The following is a 24,652-nucleotide window of genomic DNA, read 5'->3' as shown; positions in this document are numbered from 1 at the left end:
ATAAATGAGACCCCTGGAACTTTAAAAAGACAAACTCTGTTAGTATTTAATGCACTATACCCAGCTGTCATATTCTATATAGCATTTATATTGCAGTATGTCATATATACTTTCAAGCTCTTCCTTCTCCATTTCTTTGCTTACATTTTCTTACAGAATCTCACAGCCATTTGTTTGTTACAGCTCAAATAGATGCTGTACAGTCATGTGCTTATATTGGCTTATCAATGCCATTGGCCAAGTTAACAGCTGCATACATTAGTTTAAAATGCAGTGAATTGCTATTTCTGTGATGTGACAGTTAAAATCCATTACACTCTGAAACAACTAGTTTAACCAAAACCATATCATGAAGAATATCTGTACTGGTGTGCTCTTTATAGCAATTATACTGCTCATCTCTACCTTCAGATTCCAGCCAGAGATGGGACGTTATCAAAGGTTTGAACAGAGATAGAGCTTTGGTAACTTGGTCCTCTTTGAAACAGTTGTGTTATGAGAATGAATATTGTACATATTGACAAAAAAAAAAGACGACTTGATGGTGAATATTTAATGTCAAACTTGGTGCTTGACGCAAAATACAGTTTTTTTTATAGACCAGCTGTTAACAGGATTGCAACTGTATCCTCCCTTAAAAACAATACCCTTCCCCTGCACAATGCCAAGGTAGTACATTTAGTGTGAAAGCTCAGTTACAGAGACGATAAAGTTAAAAAGTGTGTGCAGTGTAGTGAATAAAAACGTGAAACGGTGTGCTGTTTACATCCATTGTGACATCCTGCTTTAATGAATTACTGCAAAGCAAACCAATGATGGGTCAGCCTGATCAGTCAGTCTGAAAGATCTTGACAGCATCTCATCTTTTGTGATCAATTTGGTGTGACCATCTAAGCAGTAACACATTAACTTGGCTTTTTTAAAGTGGAGCAGCAACTCTGAACAACCTAATATTCAGGAGCTGTTTTGGTCAGGGTTTAGTCATTCTTATACATTTTTTAATTATAGTAATTTAGAGGGTACATAGGCAGGGGCTTCCTGCTAAAATACGTTGTTTACTTTTAAACAATGGTGGTCAGCATATTCTTGCAACAGGAAACCCAACAACTTGTGGGCAGGTGGGGATGTAAAGTCACAGAAAAAAGAAAATGATTAAATAAAAAATATCCATGAACTTTAATTTAACTTAATCTACTTTTTAATTATCTTTAAACAAAGGGAAATAAAGTGAAATGACCAGTATTATAATGTTGAAATTCTGTATAACCCCCTGGCTACCAGCACTGGGGGAGATGTGGGATTGGGGATGTGTGACAGTGTGTAAAAAAAAAAATCAGTATGTATTTAAACACATTTGTGAAGAATTTGATTTAAACTATTCAGTTGAGGATGTTGATATGATACAGAGAATAGGAATCCCTGTGGGGACAAAAGATGGGGCACGCAACCATCATGGTTAATTTCCCAGGCTGCAGGGAGAGGTAATACTAATTATAATAATTTAAATGTCTACATTGTCCAGTATGAAGCTCATTCCTGCTCAAGTGCGACCCATTTATCTCTCCTTACTGATTGTGTGCCTAAGCACCTTACACTGCATACATTGACCATTAGTAGGAAAGAAAGCACACAACATTGTTGTCATCATTCCAAAAGTGGCGTAGCGACACATCTAATTTGTTTGCTGCTGCGCTCCTTTGCCCAAGTTCCTCGCATATATATGCTTCAATGGGGTATTTTTTGAAATATGTCACACAAGGACTGATGTGTCTAATCTCTATCTGCCATATGCCCTTTGCACAAAGTCAAAGCTCCCTAGCTTTTCAAAAACAAGGGATGTGATGGGAATTGGGGAAAAATAGCAGGGGACACATTTTCTGATATGGATATTGGATGAAAATGGTTTTGGATTTGTGAACAAAATAGGGTGTCCTCTCCAGGATATCAGGATTTCTGCAATTAACCTAATGGCTATTTAACTCCATGGAAATAATTACATACATGGTTTTGTTAAGTATTAATTATATCTACTGAATGGGGCTTTTGTGCTTTGTAGCGTCCTTTTAAAGCTATTTTTTGGTTTGTGTGTTTGAGTGTTATTCTAAATAGAAAAGTCTTCTTAAAAAATAATATATAGGCTTTTTTGAATGACATGACAAAATCATTTCTGGGATTCAACCAAATGAACGCAGTATTGATTAGATATTTTGAACCAATTAATGTAATAGTAACATTTAGAGGGTGTAAGCATAAAAGTCTCTTTTATGAAAATTACCTTAATACTGTAATACTGACAGCTAGTGTTTAAAGGTCCCATGGCATGAAAATTTCACTTTATGAGGTTTTTTAACATTAATATGCGTTCCCCCAGCCTGCCTATGGTCCCCAATTGGCCTGAAATGGCGATAGGTGTAAACCGAGCCCTGGGTATCCTGCTCTGCCTTTGAGAAAATGAAAGCTCAGATGAGCCGTTCTGGAATCTTGCTTGTTATGCGGTCATAACAAGCAAGGTTACCTCCCCTTTCTCTGCTTTGCCCACCCAGAGAATTTGGCCAACCCATGGGAGAGAGACATCATGGCTTTCAAACGAGAAAAGTGGCAGTTGGTCAAGGCCACACCCCCACCCTCCACCTTGTCCCGCCCTCTCTCTTCCTCAATAGCTACAGACACAGAAATGGCACATCCTAAGGAAAGCTCATTGTGGGACTGGCTCTAGTGGCTGTAATTCTGCACCAAGGCTGAATTTCGGGAAAGAGACTTCAGATATAGTATTAGGGGACCACTGAGGCCTATATAAAAGCATCCAAAGAGCACCATGTCATGGGACATTTAAAATATTTACTGCAGTACAAATTCAAAATACTGGAGAGAGTCATCTCCCCTGCCCCCACCTACCCAGACTCGAAGTTCACGGAGGTTGCCAGGCTGAGACTGCAGCATCCATAACAACGTTGCTAGACGCTTGTCTCACATTATAGCCAGGTATTACGTGACAGCACAGCGGAGTAGCTAACGTTAGATGCTGGCTATATTGACAGTCATAAAAGCCTGTGCTCACGCGGAGCTCTGTACCCAACTGACAGACAATTTTTTGGCTTAGAATTAAGGTAGGAACTGCTAAAAACGCAACAACCTCGCCGTCCTCTACACCCGATGGACAGACACACTTCCTAGGCTTAGAATTAGCTACGGTAGGAACCGCTAAAAATAACACTACCTTGCCGTCCGCTCCACCCGACACAACACACTTTATTGGCTTAGAATTATGGCAACAATCGCTAAACATACTGCAAACTCACGATCCTCTCTTTCCGATTTATAGCCCCCTCTCTTGGCTTAAAATAACTCACCGTTGTTAGCTACAGCCGCTGAACAGGCTACATGTTGCAAACAGCCGTGGCCCGCTTGCCTGGTACTCCGTTAACTTTAGCAGTTAGCAGGGTTAGCATGGCGGCGTTAGTCAGGACCAGTCGGGATCACTTTACTGGCTGTGTCTCAATTGTTTTTGCAAGTAACCAAGTTGGGTACTCTAGCTATATAGTTCAATGTGAGTACACGATTGTTGAAATGACATAAAATGCCTGTCCCTTGTAGCCGTGATAAATTAGCCTGAAGCTAATGCTTACCTGTTCAGGAGGAAATTAACAAACTCGGCGTCCTTTCGTGCTCTAAGCTGTCTCCATCTTTCAAATACATCTCCAATATTTACCCGGGGTTTGTTACATCTCTGGTCACGCAACTGTTAGAAACATGGCGTTTTTTTTTAGGTCAGGTAGAATTTCTCTCCGTTGATCCTGTTCGCTTGTTTGCTGCTTTCATGGCTGTACTAACGTTAACAACTGTAGTGCGCTGGGTTTACGTTTTCACAGGTATATCTGGCAACCCGGCCTGGCTGTCAAACTGGGCAGTTGTTAACAACACACAGATCAAAACATAAACAGAAATTCTGTCACGGAACGGAAATTTTACAAGGAGAAAATACTGGCATTAGCATTGTTGTCAGAAAAGATAGTATTTCAACTTGACATGTTTCTTTAATATCTCATGACGCATTGGGGTCATTTTTGGATTTATTACAGTAAATATATTACATATTGGACCTTTAAGATTACTTTGTTTTCAAATTGGATAGAGAACTTAAGAAAAAGGTTATTGTTAGTGTAGTGCTTCATATGCTAAACACACTGATTCACTGCATTATGTTTTAACAAGAGGTGTTCTCCGAGGTGGGCAAAAGCTGTTGACCGGACTCACATTTTCAATTATGCAAAACATTACAAATAAATTCTGGTTTGATGAAATAACAGATTCAGAAAACCAATTATAAACAATGTCTTATCACATATATGGTTTGCTTTTCATTTGACTCACCAAATTATTAATATCTAATTAATACTGGACATTTGTTTTCTCATTTGAGGCTTCATTTATCTCCTCTTTGTCATCAAGAAAAGTGATTTATTTGATAAGATACAGTGGTATTATTCAGCCTAGTATAATAAGCTTTATCGGATTCATCACTATGCCTCTGATTGCCCTTTGTGATGTGCAATAAATTATCCCTTCTGATCCTGTACCCCTTAATAAACAATTTGGATGAATGTCTGGGCAGCCAATTTGAAGGCATTAATTTTCATTAGAGAAATAAAGCAGCCCCTGAAATAACACCTGTTGCTAAAAGACAGGGAGACAGGAAAAGAGGGAGAGGGCACAGTGTGTGTTTGTATTCTGTATGTGTGTGCACAGGCAATATTCATCTGCGTATGTGTGTTTATCATGCTTATATTACATTTGTAACTGGCCATACATTTTTCCCCTTAACCATAAACTCTGAACCCTGATTTCATTATACATCGCAGTATCAGCATCAAATCTTAAAATGATCTCAAGGCTCACCATTGATTTTGAAATCCACCTGGACCTTTAAGATACAAAAGTTCTGTCTTCATTTTGCTGTTACAATCCCTATTTGTATATTTTTCTGTATTTAAGATATTATTTCCATGTACCAGATGTTGCATACATTTGATTTAATAAGTGTTGCTTTTCTTTCTTTTGGTCAGTAATGTGACATGGAACAGCTTGGCCATCCCAGACACCCATTGTTCCCCTGATGGGGAGGGCTACCAGTGTCCTCATGGCTTCAAATGTGAGGACCTCGAAGACCTGGGCCTCAGCCGACAGGAGCTCGGTTATAGTGGCTTCAATGAACTAGGTATGAGCTATACACTTACACATTTAATACATTCAAACATGTACACATAACTGTCTGATGACAACTAAATAAAGTAATTCACATTATTAAGTTCTGTTGTCATTTAACTAGGGTTGGGTACCGAAACGCGGTGCCAATAGGACACCGGTTCCGACGTAAACGGTAGTAACGAGACCGAAATAAGAATGAAAATTTCGGGGGGGCCTTGTTTTGGTGCCTGACTTTTTGTTTTTTCAGAAGCATCGCTGCAAGTTACCGTTAGCTAGTAGCTGGATTAAACACAATGGTTAAAATGCTGACAGCTTACGTTAAGTGGTGTAAAGTGTGACTGTATTTCCTTGTGGAGGATTCCAACACCGGGACCTAACATTCTGACTGCAGCTGCCGTTGTCGCAAAAACAACACAGACGGTGTTATTGTTATTACATTATTAATCAATAATTTTATTTTGACCATATGGCGTTAGCAATAAACAAGCCGTTCTTTAATGTTGCCAACTGTCGTTTTGTGCTCCTTTTTTATATTTTATATATATTGTATATATTTCGGTTCAGGTACTGGTTCAGGCACCATTTAGGCACCGGCACCTGTAAAATGTATCGTTTTAGCACCGGTATCGAAAAAAATAAAATAAAACGATACCCAACCCTACACTTAACTGTATAGTATATTCTGTTAAGCAGTTTGGAAGAATAACCCTGTGCGAGAAAGTGAGAACTGAAATGATGCCTACAGCATAGCTTTGGCGTGAAGCTCTGCCATTCAGAAGCATCCTGCATTCTTATCAGCTCAACATTGCTCAAATCCAGTGTCAGTGCACAGTGCAGAGCCCCTTATCTTTAGATAGCCGTGAAGGAGAGTGAGAGCCTCACAGTAAACAAACCTTCATTTAGAGACTGGAACATGGCACATTCAATGCAATTTACAGCCTAAATGTATTGGTCTATGAACACACTTTATAAATATGAATGTAGCTTTTAATGTGAAGCTTAAGTGCCTTGTATAAAAACCCACATTTTATTATTATGGACATTCTTATTTATAGGAATGGTTCTCGTTTCCTAAGAGAGAATTGAGATGCGCTATTTTTATTCACATCGAAGCGGAGGGAATAAACACTGTAACTCTGGTATGTCAGTTACTATTTCTAACCCTGAATTCCAGAGGCCCAGATTCAGAACTGTTAAGATGATACACTTAAAACAATAATATGAGGTGCTTAATAGTTAAATTGATAGATTCCGACTACTGTTATTGATGTGCCAGCTGTCTGTCAGTTACACTTGGCAGCTGCTGTCAGCTGCTGGTTACTTTACTGATAACAATAAAATAATATGGAGTGGTGTTTCTCCTCTCATTAAATCATCTTTGGCTGAGTGTTAAAAGTACAGACAGTTCATTTTCAGAGAGTACATTTTGTAGCTTGGCCAACTAACTAAATTTATATTAATTAGCTACATCTGACCAAATGTGTCGATGACAGTGGCATAGGCATGCATAAAGATAATTTCGTCAGATGAATCAGTCTGCCAAATAGTTAGAATTCTAAGTCTTGTCATTATAAAGAAGGGATGGGAACCATGAGGATACCGCTCGTGCTGCTTTTCATCCTGTAGGCTGTCAGAATGTACTCTTATAATATAGAAACTCGAGGTAATGTTTTTTTGAAAGGCTTAGTCTGAAGGGAGCCATGATAATTGGTGTGAAGCTCACAGATGTCACCGTGTGGCGCAAAAGACCGATACTGACTCTTGTTTCAATAACAGTCTCTGCTTTTTTTTATCTGATTGTACATCTCTCTGACTCATGTGTCTGTCTTTGTTTAGGTACGAGTATCTTTACTGTGTATGAGGCTGCATCACAGGAGGGTTGGGTGTTCCTCATGTACAGAGCCATTGACAGCTTCCCTCGCTGGCGCTCCTACTTCTACTTTATAACTCTCATTTTCTTCTTGGCATGGCTTGTCAAGGTGAGAGTGAATCTCTCTACTGCACTTTTCATAATGCTTTTAAGCTCCCATGGCATGGCAGCAGGAGATAGTTGAACACTGAGAGGTTTTGGTTAATTGACATAACCTAACCTTTTACCTACAGACATAAAGATTTCCCCTTGTTAGTAGAATGTTCTTTGGCTAATGAGAGAATGAATATCGTGACACGGATAGTGAAAGGAAGTCAAGAGACGGGAGATGCACATTTATTTTTAATTGTCACAACACTCTTTCTCTCCCATTGGCTCTGTTTCACTGTCTCTGTCTTTCTCCTTCACAGAATGTGTTCATTGCAGTCATCATCGAGACATTTGCTGAGATAAGAGTGCAATTTCAGCAGATGTGGGGGTCAAGGAGCAGTACCACATCTACTGCTACAACACAGGTACGACTATCACAGTCACAGACACACAAGCTGACAAAGTAGCAGTTGAGTGGAAAAAATGTGTCCATTCATCAGAGTTCAGCTCATCAAAGTTGCATGAATTCGGAAGATTCTAAGGAATGAACACGAACACATTTTGACAGGGATGGCTTTCTTAAGAGTTACGAGAGTGCATCTTCATCAATAAATGCCTTCATTTACATCAAAATTGGCATCTTTTTTTTGAAGATTATTTTTTGGGCATTTTAGGCCTTTATTTATACAGGACAGCTGAAGACATGAAAGGGGAGAGAGAGAGAGGGGGAATGACATGCGGCCACTGCCTAGAGGAGTAAACCTCTATAAATGGGCGCTTGCTCTACCAGGTGAGCTACCCAGGCACCCCAAAATTGGCGTCTTAAGGGCGCTGCAGCTGTCTTATTTGGTGGTAGTGGTGTCTGTTTTGGTGGTCACCACTAGCTGAGTTTGAAACAGCTGGATTGCCCTCCTTTGGTTGGAAGCAAGTTACTTACATTGGTGAAGGAGTTCAGGTATCACAAGGTTTTGTTCACAGGTAAAGGTAAGAGAAAGCAAAAGACTGACAAGCAGATTAGTGCATCCTTAACAGTACCAGACTGTTATGGTAAAGAGCGAGCTGAGCCTGAAGGGTAAGCCCTTGATTTACTAATCAGTCTTTGTTCCAAAGGTCATGCATGAGCTCTGGGCAGTGACTGAATGTATGTGATCAAAGATGTAAGTGGCCGTCTGGGGTCACCCTTAGTGCCATGGTGAGGAGGTTGGACCTCTGAAAAGAGCTTGGAAAAGAATCACTTCTCCTTGGTGTTAAAAGGAACCCTTTCAGGTAGTTTGGGCAACAAGAGGCTTCCAAGATACATCCCATTGGAGGTATTCTTGGCGTGTCTAAGACCCAGAACATACTAGAGGATATGGCTGGGGATTTTCTTTTCAATATCTCTACCTCATTTCCTGTCATCTCTCTACTATTACTATCTAATAAAGGCACAAAATGCCCCTCAAAATAATTTGATACAACAAGATAGCTAAGGTTGCAAATGTTAGGCTGTTAATAAAACAACATGAACCACTTAGCGAGAGACAACCCCAAAGTTTAAGTAAGCAACTTTGGCAAATATCATGAAAGACATTTGTCCTAAAGAGTTTACAATTTATTTTAAAATAGCAACTTGTTACTCTTTTTACTAAATTTGATTTTGTCCAATATGGATGTTGAAAATCAAATTACAAGATTCTTACCTCAAAAGGTGCTTTGTGCTCATCTTTTTTTCTATCACTGCTTCTACATTTTCATAAGATTAGGCCATATATGGATATACCGGTACACTAGAGAGAGATTATAAGGAATACTGACAGAATATATGGTCTGAAAAGACATTCAATGTCATAAAGAAGTGATTTGGGTAAGGGAAAAGCAATCATAAAAAGGGATAGCAGTTTCTGGATTTTTATTCTAGAAATGCCCGTACATTCCTCACCATCATTTGGTCCAGACAGCATTCATTTATATCAGTGATTAGCATTTGCTTGACATTCAAGTTGGAACATTTAGCTGTCTTACAAATGTCCTTTCAGGTATGATAGGGGTGGTTGTGGTCTTGATTAATGCTTATTTTTCTCTTGATGTGAGGAGTATTTGATTGCCTCTTCCACGCTTACAGTAGACTTCTCTGGATTGACGAAGAGGGTTGGGAGGTGGGTTTGAAGCAGAGCAAATCAAGAGAGGGAGAGAGCGAAAGTATTTTGTACATTTTTGTATTACATTTGAAAACTGGGAAGATAAGAAGGCAGAAAATCGGAAATGTTATTTGTTTCAGTGCTGAATTCACAGAGAATATGTAACACAATACATAAGGTGTATTGGCATTAGCCAATAAGAAAAAAATCATAAATACAACAATTATTAATGTATATGATGTGTAGATGCATGGATCTGAGTTTGTATTCTGCAGATATTTTGTTTATTTCAAAGAAAAGCATTCATTGGCCTGTCACTGTTATACGCTTGGATTGGATTTGTTAAGAATCTAAAATCCCTCTTAAACATTTGACATTTTTTAATCATAATGGAGTTGGCCTGACAAGCAGCGAACTGTTTTCAGTGCTGTTATTTATTAGAAATGACACATCTTGGAAAGTCATGAAACTAAATCCTCGTTACTTCAGTCATGATGGAAAACAGGCTGGTGCCACTGTCATGTATACAGCTATGACCTTGAAAACAATTAGCCTTTCTTTCCATTATCAAAATTAATGTTAATCACATCGTCATGCCCCAATCTTTATCTTAGAGGGGGGTAAAACTAATTAGCTGTGGTGTAACACTTAACTGTCAATCACAGAGGCTGAAACAATGTGCTCCCGTCCTCATGTTCTCTAGAGAGGAAGGCTGGTAAAAGGTGCCTCTGGGAGACACAACCCATGCCACACTCCCCATTCTTTGACTTTGCTATACTGTCTCCAGATTATTGAGGCTTTTAATAGAGATTAGGCTGTAAACCCTAGTGTGTTAACATTACAATGGATAAATCCACTTTTGTTTCACAGGATCATGCAGACTTCATCAAAGTCTACTTTGGCTTGTCTGAAGTTGTATGATAACCCTGTTTGTTTGACATCAAGGTTGTAGATTGTATTCTCCTTGCCATGTTTTAATACAGGCAAGATGATAAAAGCTAGGGATTGGCACCACAGTCTTGCTAGGATGTGATAAAATGTGAAGCAGCGCCACCAGCGGGTCAACGTTTTTAATTGTCCTGTGAATTATCTCAACATCTATTGGATGGATTGGCAAAAACATTTGTACAACCATTCGTGGTTCTCAGATGATGAATCCTAATGACTTTGATGATCCTCTTACTTTTCCTCTAGTGTCAGCACGAGGTTCTCATGTTGTTTTGAGTGAAATTTATCAACAGTGTTGCCATGATACTTGGTACACACATTTATTCCCCCTTCAGGATAAGTTGACTTTTCATCCAGCACCGCCATCAGGTCAAATAAAAAAAACTAAATACCAAAACTAATTCCCATTCTCATCAGCCTCAGCTGTACTTTGTGTTTTGTGTCAATTGCAAATGTAAGCATGCTAAATGTATGTGCGAGGATGGTAAACACTATATCTGCAAAACATGTGCATGTTAGCATTGTAATTTTGAGCATGTTAGTATGCCAACATTAGCATTCAGCTCATAGCACCGCTGTGCCTAAGTACAGTCTTACCAAGCCATACTATGGCTGCAGGCTGTCTTTTGTCATAGTGCTATAACTGTTATAATATTAGCATAAGGAAAGCATTGGCCTGTCACAAACAATGGCATCAAAGTCCTTTTGGGGTTACAACAAAGTCCGGCAACTAACTGAAACTAGCACTTCAAGTTCACCCTTCTGCCAAGTTAACTCTCAATGACATGACATTTTAGAACCAAGTGTCACGATAGTGTTTATAACTAAGTTGTTCTGTAGAAGAATGATTGATATTCCATAAGTGAGCCAGCTGTGTTGTGAGTTTGGAAGTATCTGTTGTGAGATTGTTTTTATTTCTGGTGTTAGGTCCTTAGCCCTACATACTGAATTTAGTAGCTATCATGCTGTTTTTGTGTGGGTACGAATCTGTGCGTATGACGCCTTCAGCTTATTTTGTGGTCACAGATGTTTTATGAAGATGTAGCCAAAGGGTAAATGTGTGTGTTTAAGTTTTGTCCAGTACTTTGAATGGTGTGCAGGTTTTTTTTTTGTGTGTGTTCTGCCCCTCATGTGCTGTACTTGTGCCACAGATGTTTCATGAAGACTCTGCTGGGGGGTGGCAGCTTGTAGCTGTGGACGTCAACAAACCACATGGCCGAGCGCCTGCCTGCCTCCAGGTAAACACACCACATAATTAATATGCTGCTGATGCTGCTGGTGTGAAGTGTCTCTCTCTCTCTCTCTCTCTCTCTCTCACTCACACACACTCTCACACACACACACACACATACACACACAATTCAGCTTATGTGGAAGGTGACACCTGAACATACATAACTTTAAACTTACCTGAACTATGTTTACAACACTTTTTATTGTCATTTAAATGTCTCTCTTGATGTTGAAATGTTTTGTATTAATAGAGAATCACTGAACCTCATCTATTTAACACGTTTCGCAGACTCGCAGTATAACCTCATTGTTTTCCAATTTGTCTGTGTCTTCAATGGCTGTGTCAAATTACTAAATGATGGGATTTTTAAATGAGGGGAGGCTCATGTTTATTATGTGAAGCTTCAGTAATGATGTTGCTCCAGTGATAGATGAGGTTTAAATGATGTCTACATGATGGACTCGTGGTCGGTGTGATCCAAATGCTTGGGCTTTAAAGATAAACTGAAAGCAGCGGGTGTTGCTTGCAGCTGGCCCACTGTTCATAGCAGTATGGTGTTAAAGGCTGGGCCCTTGCTGTGAGATACTGCCAATAGCGTCTACAGCTATAAGAGGGAGGATAGCTGTCAACAAACCCTCATGGTGAAAATACTGTTCCAGAGCTAAGCTTGAAGGAGGCACACACACACAAACAGAGCGAGGAACAGAGCACAAATAAAAATAGAGAAAGGAGGAAGAGAAGAAGGAAAGAAATGAGAAGAGAAAGAATGTGAAATATGCAGTATTCCCCATTAAAGCAGCATGTACCCCAGAGTCTCATCATCAGTTGGAGGAAAGATTTAGATAACCAGAGGGATAAACACAGCTCACTTCCCTCTGAGCCCTCTGCTCCATTACAAGGAACACCCAAAGGCTGCTTCATCTGCCTCATTCACGCAAACCGAATAGCTATAACTGTCATTCTGTGCAAACAAGACTACCACTTCTGACCATAAAATGAAGGGTTAACAGATTGACAGAGAGAGGCATTAGGCCATGACAATAGCACTGTGTCAAAAAACACAGCTTTCGTGTCTTAAGACTGCTGCTTTGACAAAGTGGGGGTCCCAACGCCGAGGGCTCCCACAAGACAATGAAGGCCTGTCTGGCAAAAAAGTTGAATCTGGCTTTGTAACAATACAACATCACCTAGCATTTCTTTACCTAACATATAAGTTCTATTAGTGGAATACTTTGTAATGTAAATGACATAATTCTGCTGTTAGTAGTCAAGTAGGAGAAATGATTGCAGCAAGGATAACTTTAAAATCTGCTTTAAAAAACTCATGAATTATGATTCAAACTGTACTTCTCACTAGTACCTGTAGCTGTACACCCACACTAACACCCACTAAACACAGGTGTTTTAAGTCTGAACACCACCTTAAGGATGCAGACATTGTGGATTAACATCCTGTGAGACGGACCAAGTTACACAGTGTTTTGGCGGGTTAGAGTTAGGGCTGTAACAGTATGCGATATGAAACTGAAATCGCGACACTCAGATCCACGAACCTGTGTCGGGGAGTGAGAAGGCAGAATCGCGACATACCCCTTCCAACTCCCAGAGTTATCCTTCCCGTCCAGATCCAATGCTACCACATCTTTAAATTACTATTAGTTGTTTTGGTGCCTTATCCCCCTTTTGTTGGGTAAATGTATCTAACTGTAAAGACGGCTAAAAGCGAAGGGGGAGGGGGAATTTGGCAGGAAGGAGATTTTCGGAGGAGCATCTCGGTGCAGCCCGCGGGGAGGCGTGGCTTGCCCACATCCAAGTCAGACATTTTTTTTTTTTTGCCTACGTCACTCCCCATACACTCGAACGGACCAAGACAGCCTGGTAGCGAAGCTGAAATAGCCTAGATGATAGAAACTGATGATGTAGGCTAAACACAAACGACATTTCGTGCAACAACAGTGAAGTTTTCATGTAGTTACTGCAATTGGGCCCGTGTACTTTTTCGTTCATTAGATTTCTGATTTTGAAACAATATCCAAATTTGAAAAACAATTGTCATTTTAAAGCTTGTTAATATTGATGACAATGTGTTCAAACGTAAAACGAGCCATATTTCAGGAAATAAACTTGTCCATGATTCTATTGAGAGACCAGAGGTCCTGGGTATAAAGTCCGACTTGTGACGATTTTCTGCATGTCTTCCCCCTCTCTCTCCCCTTTCTCACCTAGATGTCCTGTCCGTTAAAGGTGGAAAAGCCCCAAAAAATTATCTTAAAAAAAGAAATAATAATAAAATAAATACACCAAAACTTGCAATTGTTTTGATGTTACTATTTCAAACAGATATAGTTTGTCTATAATTGTCAATTACAATGAATTCTGAAGAAAACTTATTTTCATGACAAAAAAATGTGCATACAGCACATGATTTGTTACTATGTGCTTATGTTTGTTGTGAATGCTTGCTGTAAGCACGAGCACCTCAATGCATGAGCTACAAATAGAAGCAGTGTGTATAACGATATATTTGAGTACTGAGAATGAACAGACATATGGGCAGCAGAGTATCAGATTATGCTGCAAAACCTTTCCATGAATGTTTTTATAATATTTTATAATTGAAAATGATTGGAATCCATTATACACATGTATTTAAGCTCACCACTGGTCTCTGTTCAGGATAAAATTACTAACTTTCAATTTTTTAAGTGTCACTTTAAGTTACTTTTGTTGTGTAAATGTCTGCCTACTTGAGCATTCAAAGTGTCAAATGTGAGGTAAATAATAATCAAATAGTGTAAAAGTTTAATAGTACTGAAAGTGACTTTGACGTGCATCATACAGTTCTTTCAAAAGTCATCCATTGTTTTTTGTTGCCAGTCACACACTGACAGCATTTGACATGTCAAGCCATCAAACCATTCTAAAAATGGTTTTCTGATGGTGATAGTGTCAGGAAACCGCAAGATCCAACCCAGCTGTTCAAACCTAACCAAAAGGCCTCTTTACAGAGAGGATATGGCTGCCACCTACCAGGTGTGTGCGACAAAGTTTGGTCACACTAATATGACTACAATAAGAGGTAGGTAGGCAAGGTAGAAACAAATTCCTGGTGGTAACATTTTACCACCGTTTTTACAAACGACAAAGGTATTTGATACATAACTAACTACCATGATGAAAAAAATCAATCACACACAACACCGGGACGACAAACAAAGATGGATAATATTGAAAGACAAAGCAAACTAGACAGCTTGCACGGGTCATTGGAAAAAACTATGAAAGCTAAGTTCAAGAAGTCAGTTAAAGAAAGAGGGAAAAGTATAGATTTGGGAATCTGTGGGCCCTATCTTGCACTCAGCGCAATTGCCTTTGTACACCGACGCATGTATCATTCCTATTTTGCACCCGACGCACAGTGGACTTTTCCATCCACAGACGCACGTCGGTAAATTGGGGAATGTATTTGCGCTCCTGGGGGCGGTTCAGCGAAAAGAGGAGGCGTGTTCCGGTGCAAACGTTATTGGTGCTATTCTGCAGTTTCAGAAAACAATTCCGCCACTGACCAGGAAAAACCTGGTCTAAAGTCAGTGGCGCTAGTCTAAAGTCAGTGGCGCTAGTCTAAAGTCAGTGGTGCGTTATTCAGATGCTATTTTAGGGGCGCATGCTTGGCCATAATGTAGCGTGTACACTTCTCATCTAAATGGATGCAGCAGTTCCCATTTTTGAAAACCATACATAATTACAAAGGAAAATATTACTGTAAATGCGCTTCAGGTGTTTGGATAGGTCAGGAGGCACTTTACAGTACAGTCCTCAAAAAGTCGCAGCATTCTTTGTGGCTTGTTGTGATTTACACAACATTTCCGTGAATCATGGATGTGTTGATGACATAAATGAGGAAATATTAAGGACTTAAGAAGACGTGATGTTGAACTACGGCGGGATCTTGTCCGGGAGTAATGCGCGATGTGCTCCTGATGGAGCTGGCGGAGTTGGTGAGGGAGATGGAAGGGGCACAACAGGTGCAGGTGGTGCGTTTGGAGGTACGCTCCATGGCTGCAGCAATCCTCTCCAGACTTGAGGAGATGCGCCAGAGGGGCCGCAGCAACATCGCCAACCAGCCAAGACGGGCATTTATTACTTTGCCGCATCTCGCATCGGTAGCTCCCGCTGGCGTGCACCAGGCAAATCCGCCATCATAATAGCAATCCGCCATGGAACAAGCGCCCTGCTCTTAAAGGGAATGTGAGATGACACTCTGGTTGGTTTATTGCACGTTACGCCCAAACCACACCTAGCTACTTCAGACCAACCCATTTTAGATTTGCGTCGGGCGCAAGAGTCATTTATCCCGCCGGTATAATAGCAACAGCGCCCGAGATCCGCCCCCAAAGCTACTTGCGTTTTGCGTTTCATACTTGCGTTTCAGATCGTTAAAATAGGGCCCTGTATCTTAAAATTGCAGCTGGATTTGCTTGAAAATAAAATACAGATAACCAGCCTTAAAGTCTCCTATAAATTTGAGCATGATGTGTCAATTGTTTTGATTGGCCTGCCATACAGTGACGAAGAAGACTTGATTAAAAAAATGAGAGAGCTTGAGATCAGTTTGGAATGTGATCCCATACCAAAAATTGTTTTAGTGCTGAGAATGCAGGTCCCGGCCCAAGGGCAGTGCAGGATAAGGTTTTGAGGTTTGACTGGCGCTCTTTTGATCATGTCATCTAGTTGCACCCTCTGCAATGGTTAAATGGCATCAGACTGTAGAATTACCCCACAAGCTGTTTATCTCGAGGCATTTAACCATAGCAATACTGCAAATGTACATGAACATTAGTAGATGATGTTGGGGAGTTTAGTGCACACCTGTTTCTCTATGTATAGGACAGAATGGGTTATAATTTTATTTTCCAGCACTTTCTGTTCTTTGATGTTTTAGTAGAGTTTGTGGGAAGGCATGGTACCATTTTCAATAAATGATGAATATTCCCTGCTCTCTTTCTCTAAAGCCTTGCCAAACACCTTATTTCATTGCTTTTTCACCCATATCAGAAGGGAGCAGTGCTAGCTGAGTAGACAGGTAGAGTGAAGACAGGCATTGCAGATCCTGCCTGCAGATCCAGCCTGCAGGGTCATCTGCGAGTGCCGGGGAAGTGAAGTGTGGGTTTCTGTTCTGCTCTGCCTGGCTCCAGAGTAATTGGCCGTCAAATGATTAAAATGTTTCAGGGCTGGCAGGTGGGCGCTATCTGTGTGTTCTTCTGTTTGTCTGCTGCTACCTAACCCATACCTGTCAGACTTTCTTAAACCACCTGTACGTATCCGGTCAGGCCTCTGTGTTTCTGACTGTTGGCCTGTCGATCTGCCTGTTGACATCTGTCCATTTGTGCATGTGTGTGGGTGTCTTTCTGGTCTGTCTGGGTCCAACGGGCTGCAGCAGTTGGAGATAACACATAATTGATTAACCACCTGCTCTTTTTGGAGACGGCAGCTTCCCCTCCTGAGGGGATACAAACCAAAATAGCCCTCCAAAATGTGTTCAGAATGTTCCTCTCCCACTCTGATAGTTGTTTTTCAATGTTTTTTGAATGTGATAATCCTCAGCATACAGTAGTCTTTATTTTGATCTGTCATCCTAAGCCATAATTGTTGTGCTGTTTTTGAACTCAACTATTCTTAAACTACTTGTCAGTGAGTGTGGCCAGCCAGTACTATTAGAAATGTATTTATTTATTTGGTTTGAGAAGCTTCAGTTTCTGATGCCTAAGCTTTAGACCAGTGAAGAAACTCAATACACTTTGAATCAATATTGTGCTCTATTGTTAATAACTGTCAGTAGTATTAACTATAGACTAGCCCTTTTGAGCAGCTTCCACCATGTCCTTTATATAGTGTATTTCTTTTTTAAAGTATACTGTGGTTTGTTCATATAGCTTATTTTGGGTAATATGCTTATACCCTTTGTGGCCAAGAGTTTAACGAGAAGACCAATACCACTCTCATGTCTGTACTGTATGTTAAATATGTAGCTAAAACCAGCAGCCAATTATCTAAGCTTAGCATAGAGACTTGAAAAAGGGGGAAACAGCTAGCCTAGCTCTGTAAAGAGGTAACAAAAAGGCACTGAAGCTAACTAATTAACACATTGGGCCCTATTTTAACGATCTAAGCGCACGGCATGAAGTGCATGGCGCAGGTGCGTTTAGGGTGTGTCCAAATCCACTTTTGCTAGTTTGACGGCAGAAAAAAGGGTCCGTGCGCCGGGCGCGTGGTTCAAAAGAGTTGTACTTTGTGTTTTCATTAATTCATAGGTGTGTTTTGGGCGTAACATGCAATAAACCAATCAGTGTCATCTCCCATTCCCTTTAACAGCCAGGCGTGTTTCTACGTTGGCACATTGCTATTATGATGGTGAATTTGCACCGTAATATTTTTATTTGTAATCTTTTGCATGTTTGTGTGCTGCTGCGCTTCCCTGTGTGTGTGTGTAACAAGCATAGTGTGCGCGCGCTGTGCATAAGCCTAGGCGCATTTTTGCTGTTAAAATAACAATGAAATGCTGCGCTATTGACTTTAGACCAGGTTTTTGTTGGTAAATGGCACGATCACTTCCCGCTGCCTCAAGATAGCAATACGCCAATAATTCACCTGAACACACCTCCCTGTAAGACCAGTACGTCCAAGGGCGAAGGAGCATTTGCTATTTAAACGACGCGGGCGCTGGACAGGAAATTGACAACTGAGTTGGTCTTAAACTAGCAAAGACACTTGCGTCAGGCTTTGTGCTGCGCTGTGCCGGGTGCAAGATAGGACCCATTATGTTATGTTTGTTTCATCTGTACAAACACTGTGTTAAAACGATATGTTGCTGTTACGGAGGGTTATGGCCTTGTTATCACCAGTGGAGACTTCAGGAAGTCACTGTGCCCGGCCAAGAAACAGTCAGGCACATAACCCCTCAAAAAATACAATTTGCCATTTTAAAACTTTACACCCCATTCCTCTGTATCTGTTCACAATTCAGACATTCATTTTTAAGGTTATTTTTCTAAGTCCCTCAGTTGTCCTCTTGTGGTAGCAGTACAGACCAATGGAGGTTAATGAAGCATCACGTTTTTTTCCCCTACAGACCTGGTCTACTAATTAGCCTCTAGTGCTCCACCATACCATAAGCATAATTACACTGCAGATTGGAGCTTTGGCTGCTATAACCAAAAATAAAGAGAGACCCTATATACAGGTGTACCCGAGTGGATTAAAAAAGTAAAGTCCTTAAAATGCAACATAGACTAAATAACCCTACATAAAAAAATCAAGGGACTAAGGAATTATGTATTAGAATAATTAAAACAGCTTTAAAATGTCCACTAGGGAAGGGTATGTAAGCTGTGATAAATGCTACCTACTTCTAGTAATCCAGGAGGAAAATGTGATTAATTTAGCTTCGCCTCTTTGGCGATGAGCAGCTGATGCTACTCACTCCTCGTGCCTCAGCCCTCTGTCCACAAAGCTAAAAGCAGAGTAATGGATAGCCCAGCAGCTCACTGGGGGGTACTGAGGTCCAATGTAAGGAACAACTTTTTGACCTCTCCCTCGCAAGCCAGAGGCTATTGATTCTCTGGAACCCTCCTTTTCCCCCTGTCACAGATCTTTGCCTTCTGGATTTTCCCAGTGACACCACTTGCATCATTTTATGCTTACACACACACACACACACACACACACACACACATAGCTGCTCAATGTGTCAAGGTTAAGGTCAGTTTGTCTCCGTGTGGAAGAAGAGGGAGGGCGCATAGAAAGGGAAATTGGCTGGAGAGAAAAAAAACAAGAGAGGAGGAGAGTAATCACAGTGAGAAGATTGCTATAGATGGTGAAAGTGAAAAAAAGGCATTGGGGCATATCAGGGTAGATATATGTGTACAATGCAAAACAAAATGGCCTGCAAGGAATGAGTGAACGAGATGTGACCATTCCCATGAGATCAACACTCTTAGACAGAATACAACAACTGAATCAGATTGTTTATTTGGTATAGACTGCAATCAGCCAGGTGCACATTAAGTGATTTATGCTGGAATAAAATAAACCAAAACTCAGTAAGGAATAGCCAGACAGGAATTGGACACAGAGGTGGCGATGCACAGCAGATATTATTAAGAGTTGGAGGGCTCAGACATGCAGACTATAATGTTTTATTAAGACCTGTTTTCCAGCCAGAGACATGAGTCAGCCGGCTCTTGTCAGGACCGTAATAAACCAAAGAGCTCCTACTTCACCAGATCCCCAACCCAGCAAGACACACTCATTTACGATATATTAGGATTTATAGATATTTAGCTGTGTGCTGTTCACCAGTTTGACAAAAGACTTCTGAATTAAAAATACCTGTTCTACATCTTTTTAATGTGTTCAGTTGTATCCCATACAGTGAAAAAGAAAAGAGCATTGACAGAACTCTGATTATCCTCACATGTTTATTCATTGTCAACAAATGCCAGTGAGGAGACTGACGAGATAAGTCAAGTGAAGCAGTCTGTAATCCCACTCAGTTTCTTTTTAATCCCAGTAAACAGGAGATAACTGTAGCTGGAGACAGTGCCAGAACATGGCGCAGTCTGTTGGTGACAATTCCTGTGCAAATACTGTTCCTGTATTGTGCCAGCTACGTGCACATGTGCTACACTCGTCTCATGTATCAGCGGAAAGAGCATTTGTCCTCCTTGGCAGTCTGAGTGAACAGACGGAGCACGAGGAGGCAGTCGGTCTGTCAGTCTGCCTCTCTATCTTAGTTGCATGACAGTTGCAGCCACTGGACATGCACCAGGTATAATGCATATATGCATTATACCTGGTGCATGTCCAATGTCCAGAGGATTGTTATGCTTATTGACAGCGGATCATGTTGGGACAGCTCTTATGAGCACAGCTGAAAGTTGTCTCACCTCATCTGTGAGATTGCAGTTTATGTGACACTGACCAGACACCCTTTAGAGAGAGAGGCTTTGCTGCACTGTTTAAATTGACTGGGCATAAATTGGGTGATCAAAAACACAAGAACCGAAACAAGAAGCCAGAAGGCTTGATGAAAAGAGAAATTTGTGGTGTTCACTTTGTCTTATTTTTAATGTTTTTTTTCATGTTTTACTGCAGAGAAGCACACCGAGCGTGTACTGTTTCCCCAAATACCAATTTACATGCCACTTGAAATGATCTTTTTATCTACAACACTATTTGTATACTTAATTTCTATTGTGTTGCAGTCAAGCAAATGAGAGCTGAGTACATGCTGTATTTTGCAGAATGTACTCTGTCATGTATTAGAAATTAATATTTGACATGTCCGTGTGTGTGCATGCGTGTGCCTGTGCACAATGAGCACCTGGTGTTTCATAGACCCAGCCAGAGGCAACACAAATATACAACATCCATCAAACACGTGTGAAAGGATTTCAGAGATGCACAAGCTAAGAAACATCAGACAGCAGGGGAGAGCCATCTTGTCCCACAACTGATGCTGTTGAATTGATTCTGACATCTTAAGGCCATATATGGAGGGCCACCGGCTGCATTGGGCGAACTAGGCCATTTTGCCTTGGCAACAACTTGAAAGCGTTATCTGGTGAAATGCACCACATCTTAAGCCAATTTTGGGAATAAAGGGGAATGTGAGGGAAAGATTAAAAGGTGATTCTGTGGCAGAGCTGGATGGGCAGACTGTACTATATCTCCATTTGACAGAGGTCACAGATGCACACTGCTCTCCAGCTTTTCTTAGCAGTGTGATTCCCTAAAGCTGAGAGAGAATATGGGCAAAGTCAGGACCTTGAGAAAATCAACCGTTTCATACGCACAAGCATGTACTTTCTGTTCTTTGTCAGTTTGCCTCTATCTCTCTAGCTCGCTCCCTCACGCACACATACACACATACACACATACACACACAACTCCGTTCAGCCAAAACACCCATGGGGGAGAGCGTCTGGTTGCTGGAAATGTCAAACTGCTTTGTCACGTTCAATCTCAGTCAGGGAGCCTAAGCACTGTGTGTAGAGTGGTATATGTGCATGTTGTGCAAAAACAGTCAATTCAAAGGCTAGCAGCTCTATCGGTCTGGGCCATCAGCTGAGCTTAGAAGAGTAATAGCATTTTGCGTTTAGTAATAAACTATTAAAGTAGTGAAACATAAAACAATGAGCAAAAATGTACCTAAAAACTAGGGAAAGGCTTTCTGGGTCTTTAGAAGTAAATGTAAAAGATGCTATGGATTTGGCCAGCCTGTGATGCTCAGGCAGGGAGTTTCACAGTTGTGTAAATGACTGTGTATTCATGACGTGTTGCATTATCTTAAAAAGCAACTTAACACCAGCTTGTTTTTGCTGACCACCTGGTGGTTTAACTTCCCACCTCCCTGCAGTTGTGTTGTGGTTTACTCAAGGGTGTGTCAGTACTCTGTGACATCACTGTTGGGTGTAGTTACAGGTCCAACAGACCACATAAAACCACACCCAGCAGATTGGTGTGAAAAAGTGAAACAGACTAGAAACGTTCAACCAGAGAGGGCAATGAAACACTGCTTTTTCAGCCTGATATTTAATTAGTTTTTAGGGCCAGTATAAAATGTTCCCCTTACCAGAGTTTTATTAATTACAGTAAAGGGATGATTAGGGAAGATGTAAGAAGAACCCTAATTTTAATCTTGACCAAAAAGTTTTGTAAATCTAATGTTAACCCTAAAACCAAGTCTTAACCCTAAAACAGCCTTTTGAAGAAGTGATGACTTACTAGTTGTGCTCACTTTACAAAGTATGATCCCTTTTTCTCTTTTCTTTCCCTATTTACCCTTTTGTTGTTCCTTAAAACAGCAATACATAATTTACCCACGAGTTTAAAGTTCAATAGATAATTGTATCTTCTAATTCCATCATCATCACTTGTTTTCAAAGCACCACTTGCAGATCAGGCAGTCTAGAGTTTAAAAAGTTTGTGTTATAAGTAAGTGTATTTGTGGGTGGATGGCAGTGGTCCCGTTTTCCTGCGGTGAATTTGATCTTTCCAGTAATGCTGCAAACACTCTTCATCTCTCTTGAAGTCTTCCTCTCATTTTTCACTTTTTCAATCCTTCCTATTACCAGTTTCACATGCAAGTCTTTTTTTAGGGTGAGGTATTCTACCCACTCACAAGCTGCTCAGTATGCCGCATACATGCAGTACAAGGCTGTGATCACATCTGTCATATTGTCTCCAAAGGAACGCACAGTTACAGTGTTTGTCTAAATGAGGAGCGCATGTTTTGTCCGACTTTTTGGGGGTTAGTTTTCCTCACATTCTTTTAAGGCATGATTGTTTTTATTATGTGATGTTGTTGTAGGCGTTCAATGCCACTGCTATTCCCACAGGAAATAAGATACATTTATTGCCCCTTCCCTTTCTTGTTTCCGGCTGTCTGAATACACACTGATTCTGCTGTCTGGCTGGATGTTTCTCCCAGCAACCAATGAAAGGCTCCTGATTACTTTGAATTTCCTGCAATTTAGCTGCTGGCCCTCTTTGCCTGCTTCCACCTCTTAATATACAGTATAGTCTATAGTTGGCACATCCAAAAAGAAAGAACCCACCCCTGTACCCCCCTATCACATGATATTATTTCTGTCTTTGAACATCTGACCATCATCTGTCTTGGTCTGTCTCTCTCTATATATACAGTATATATATGAGAACTAATTTACACTGAGGAAAAATCAGATCTGAGTTAAGAAATCTCATCACCACTGCTATCTCTTTTTTAGAGTAATTAGTCTAGCTCAGTGGTGCATTATAACTATTTTTCTGTCTGTCCGTCTTGTGCCTGACTTATAACCTCATCAGACTGAAAATGATTTACCTTAGACAATGCTGTACTTAATTATCATGGTATTCCTGACTTCTATCCAAACCAGAAATTGATCAGGTTCAGTGTGACACAGATGCATATGGCCGATGATTTTCTATGCACTTCTTCTTTCCTCTTTGCCTGTTGTGCGCAATTAACATCGACTGCAATTGAACACTGCTCTGTTTCCACAGCAACTGATGCGGTCCTCTGTGTTCCACATGTTCATCTTGAGCATGGTCGCTGTGGACGTCATCGTTGCTGCTAGCAACTATTATAAAGGCGAGAACTACCGCAGGCACTATGATGAGTTCTACCTGGCAGAGGTGAGATGTTTGGGGTTTTTTTTGTTTGTTTTTTTCATATCCTGCTTTTTCTTACAACTCCCAAGTGTCCACCTCAATCCTTTGATTTCAACATTAACACAAGCCCTTTGACCAAGGCTTTTTATTAAAAGCTTTGTTTTTATTTGTTTTATCAGATAAAAACAGTATGAGATCATCTTTTGTTAAAAGCCTGTTAAATGGCACAGACGCTGGTTTTGCTCTACAGTAGACGTCCTTGTTTTGAATCCCCTCCAATGTGGGCACATGGGCTGTTATTAAACGAGATTTAATCCTGCATAATCTGAGTGCCTCATCACATTACTCTGTCCACTTACATGATGCATGATGCAACTTTAGGATATCAGGCAGTTTATAATCCATACATCCGTATAGTTATTGTTCAATAATGGGCAAAATACATTTCATTTGTACTGTATTAACTAATTGATCAACTTTAGTATGTGCATATTTTAATTGTATTTTTGCTCTTTTTTATTTGACTCATTTTTGTTTTGAAGTATACACACATGCACACGACACTTTGCTGTATGTGTCATGCAGGTTGGTTTGATGTCATCAGTATGCAGGTGGTAAAGCTCCAACAAAGACGGTGAGGAGTGTGCCCACCTCCCCCGTCCCCTTCATACCTCTCTCTCTCTCACACAGCTGAATGGAGGAGATAAGAAAAAGGAGGGAAAAAACAGACACAATATTACCTTCTCTCACTCCCTCTATCTACTGTATATCGTACAGCCATCGATCTGCAGATTTGTTCCAATCTGTGTGAAGGCTGTGAAGGGAAAATAGGAAGTGGAGGCACTTGGTTTAGAGTTAAATGGAGAAATGCACATTTTATTGGTGAGGTGCCAATTTTATTCTCTGATACTTACCGTATTCCCCCCTGCTGAAGATAGTGGTGGTCGAAGCATTTAGATCCTTCACTGAAAGGAGTCATCCAAGGTTTTAGTATTGGACATAAAGTTGGTGGCT

At 40.5% G+C, this 24,652-nt stretch overlaps 1 protein-coding gene across 7 annotated transcripts in view; it reads left to right on the top strand.

Annotated features, from left to right (window-relative positions):
* nalcn (sodium leak channel, non-selective) overlaps window positions 1-24,652 on the top strand; it is a 94,816-nt gene that overhangs the window by 19,233 nt on the left and 50,931 nt on the right. For all 7 annotated transcript variants that reach the window (XM_039818051.1, XM_039818046.1, XM_039818045.1 and 4 more), the window contains 5 exons: window positions 5,064-5,215; window positions 7,042-7,184; window positions 7,486-7,590; window positions 11,382-11,468; window positions 23,531-23,662. In XM_039818051.1, coding sequence (XP_039673985.1) covers window positions 5,064-5,215; window positions 7,042-7,184; window positions 7,486-7,590; window positions 11,382-11,468; window positions 23,531-23,662 — 619 coding nt within the window. The remainder of the gene's footprint in view (window positions 1-5,063; window positions 5,216-7,041; window positions 7,185-7,485; window positions 7,591-11,381; window positions 11,469-23,530; window positions 23,663-24,652) is intronic.

Source organism: Perca fluviatilis, chromosome 12 (assembly GCF_010015445.1).
Source record: "Perca fluviatilis chromosome 12, GENO_Pfluv_1.0, whole genome shotgun sequence".
In the NCBI taxonomy this organism is placed as follows: Eukaryota; Metazoa; Chordata; class Actinopteri; order Perciformes; family Percidae; genus Perca; species Perca fluviatilis.
Note: the sequence above shows the minus strand (reverse complement) of the source record. Positions and strands in the feature narration are given on the sequence as shown.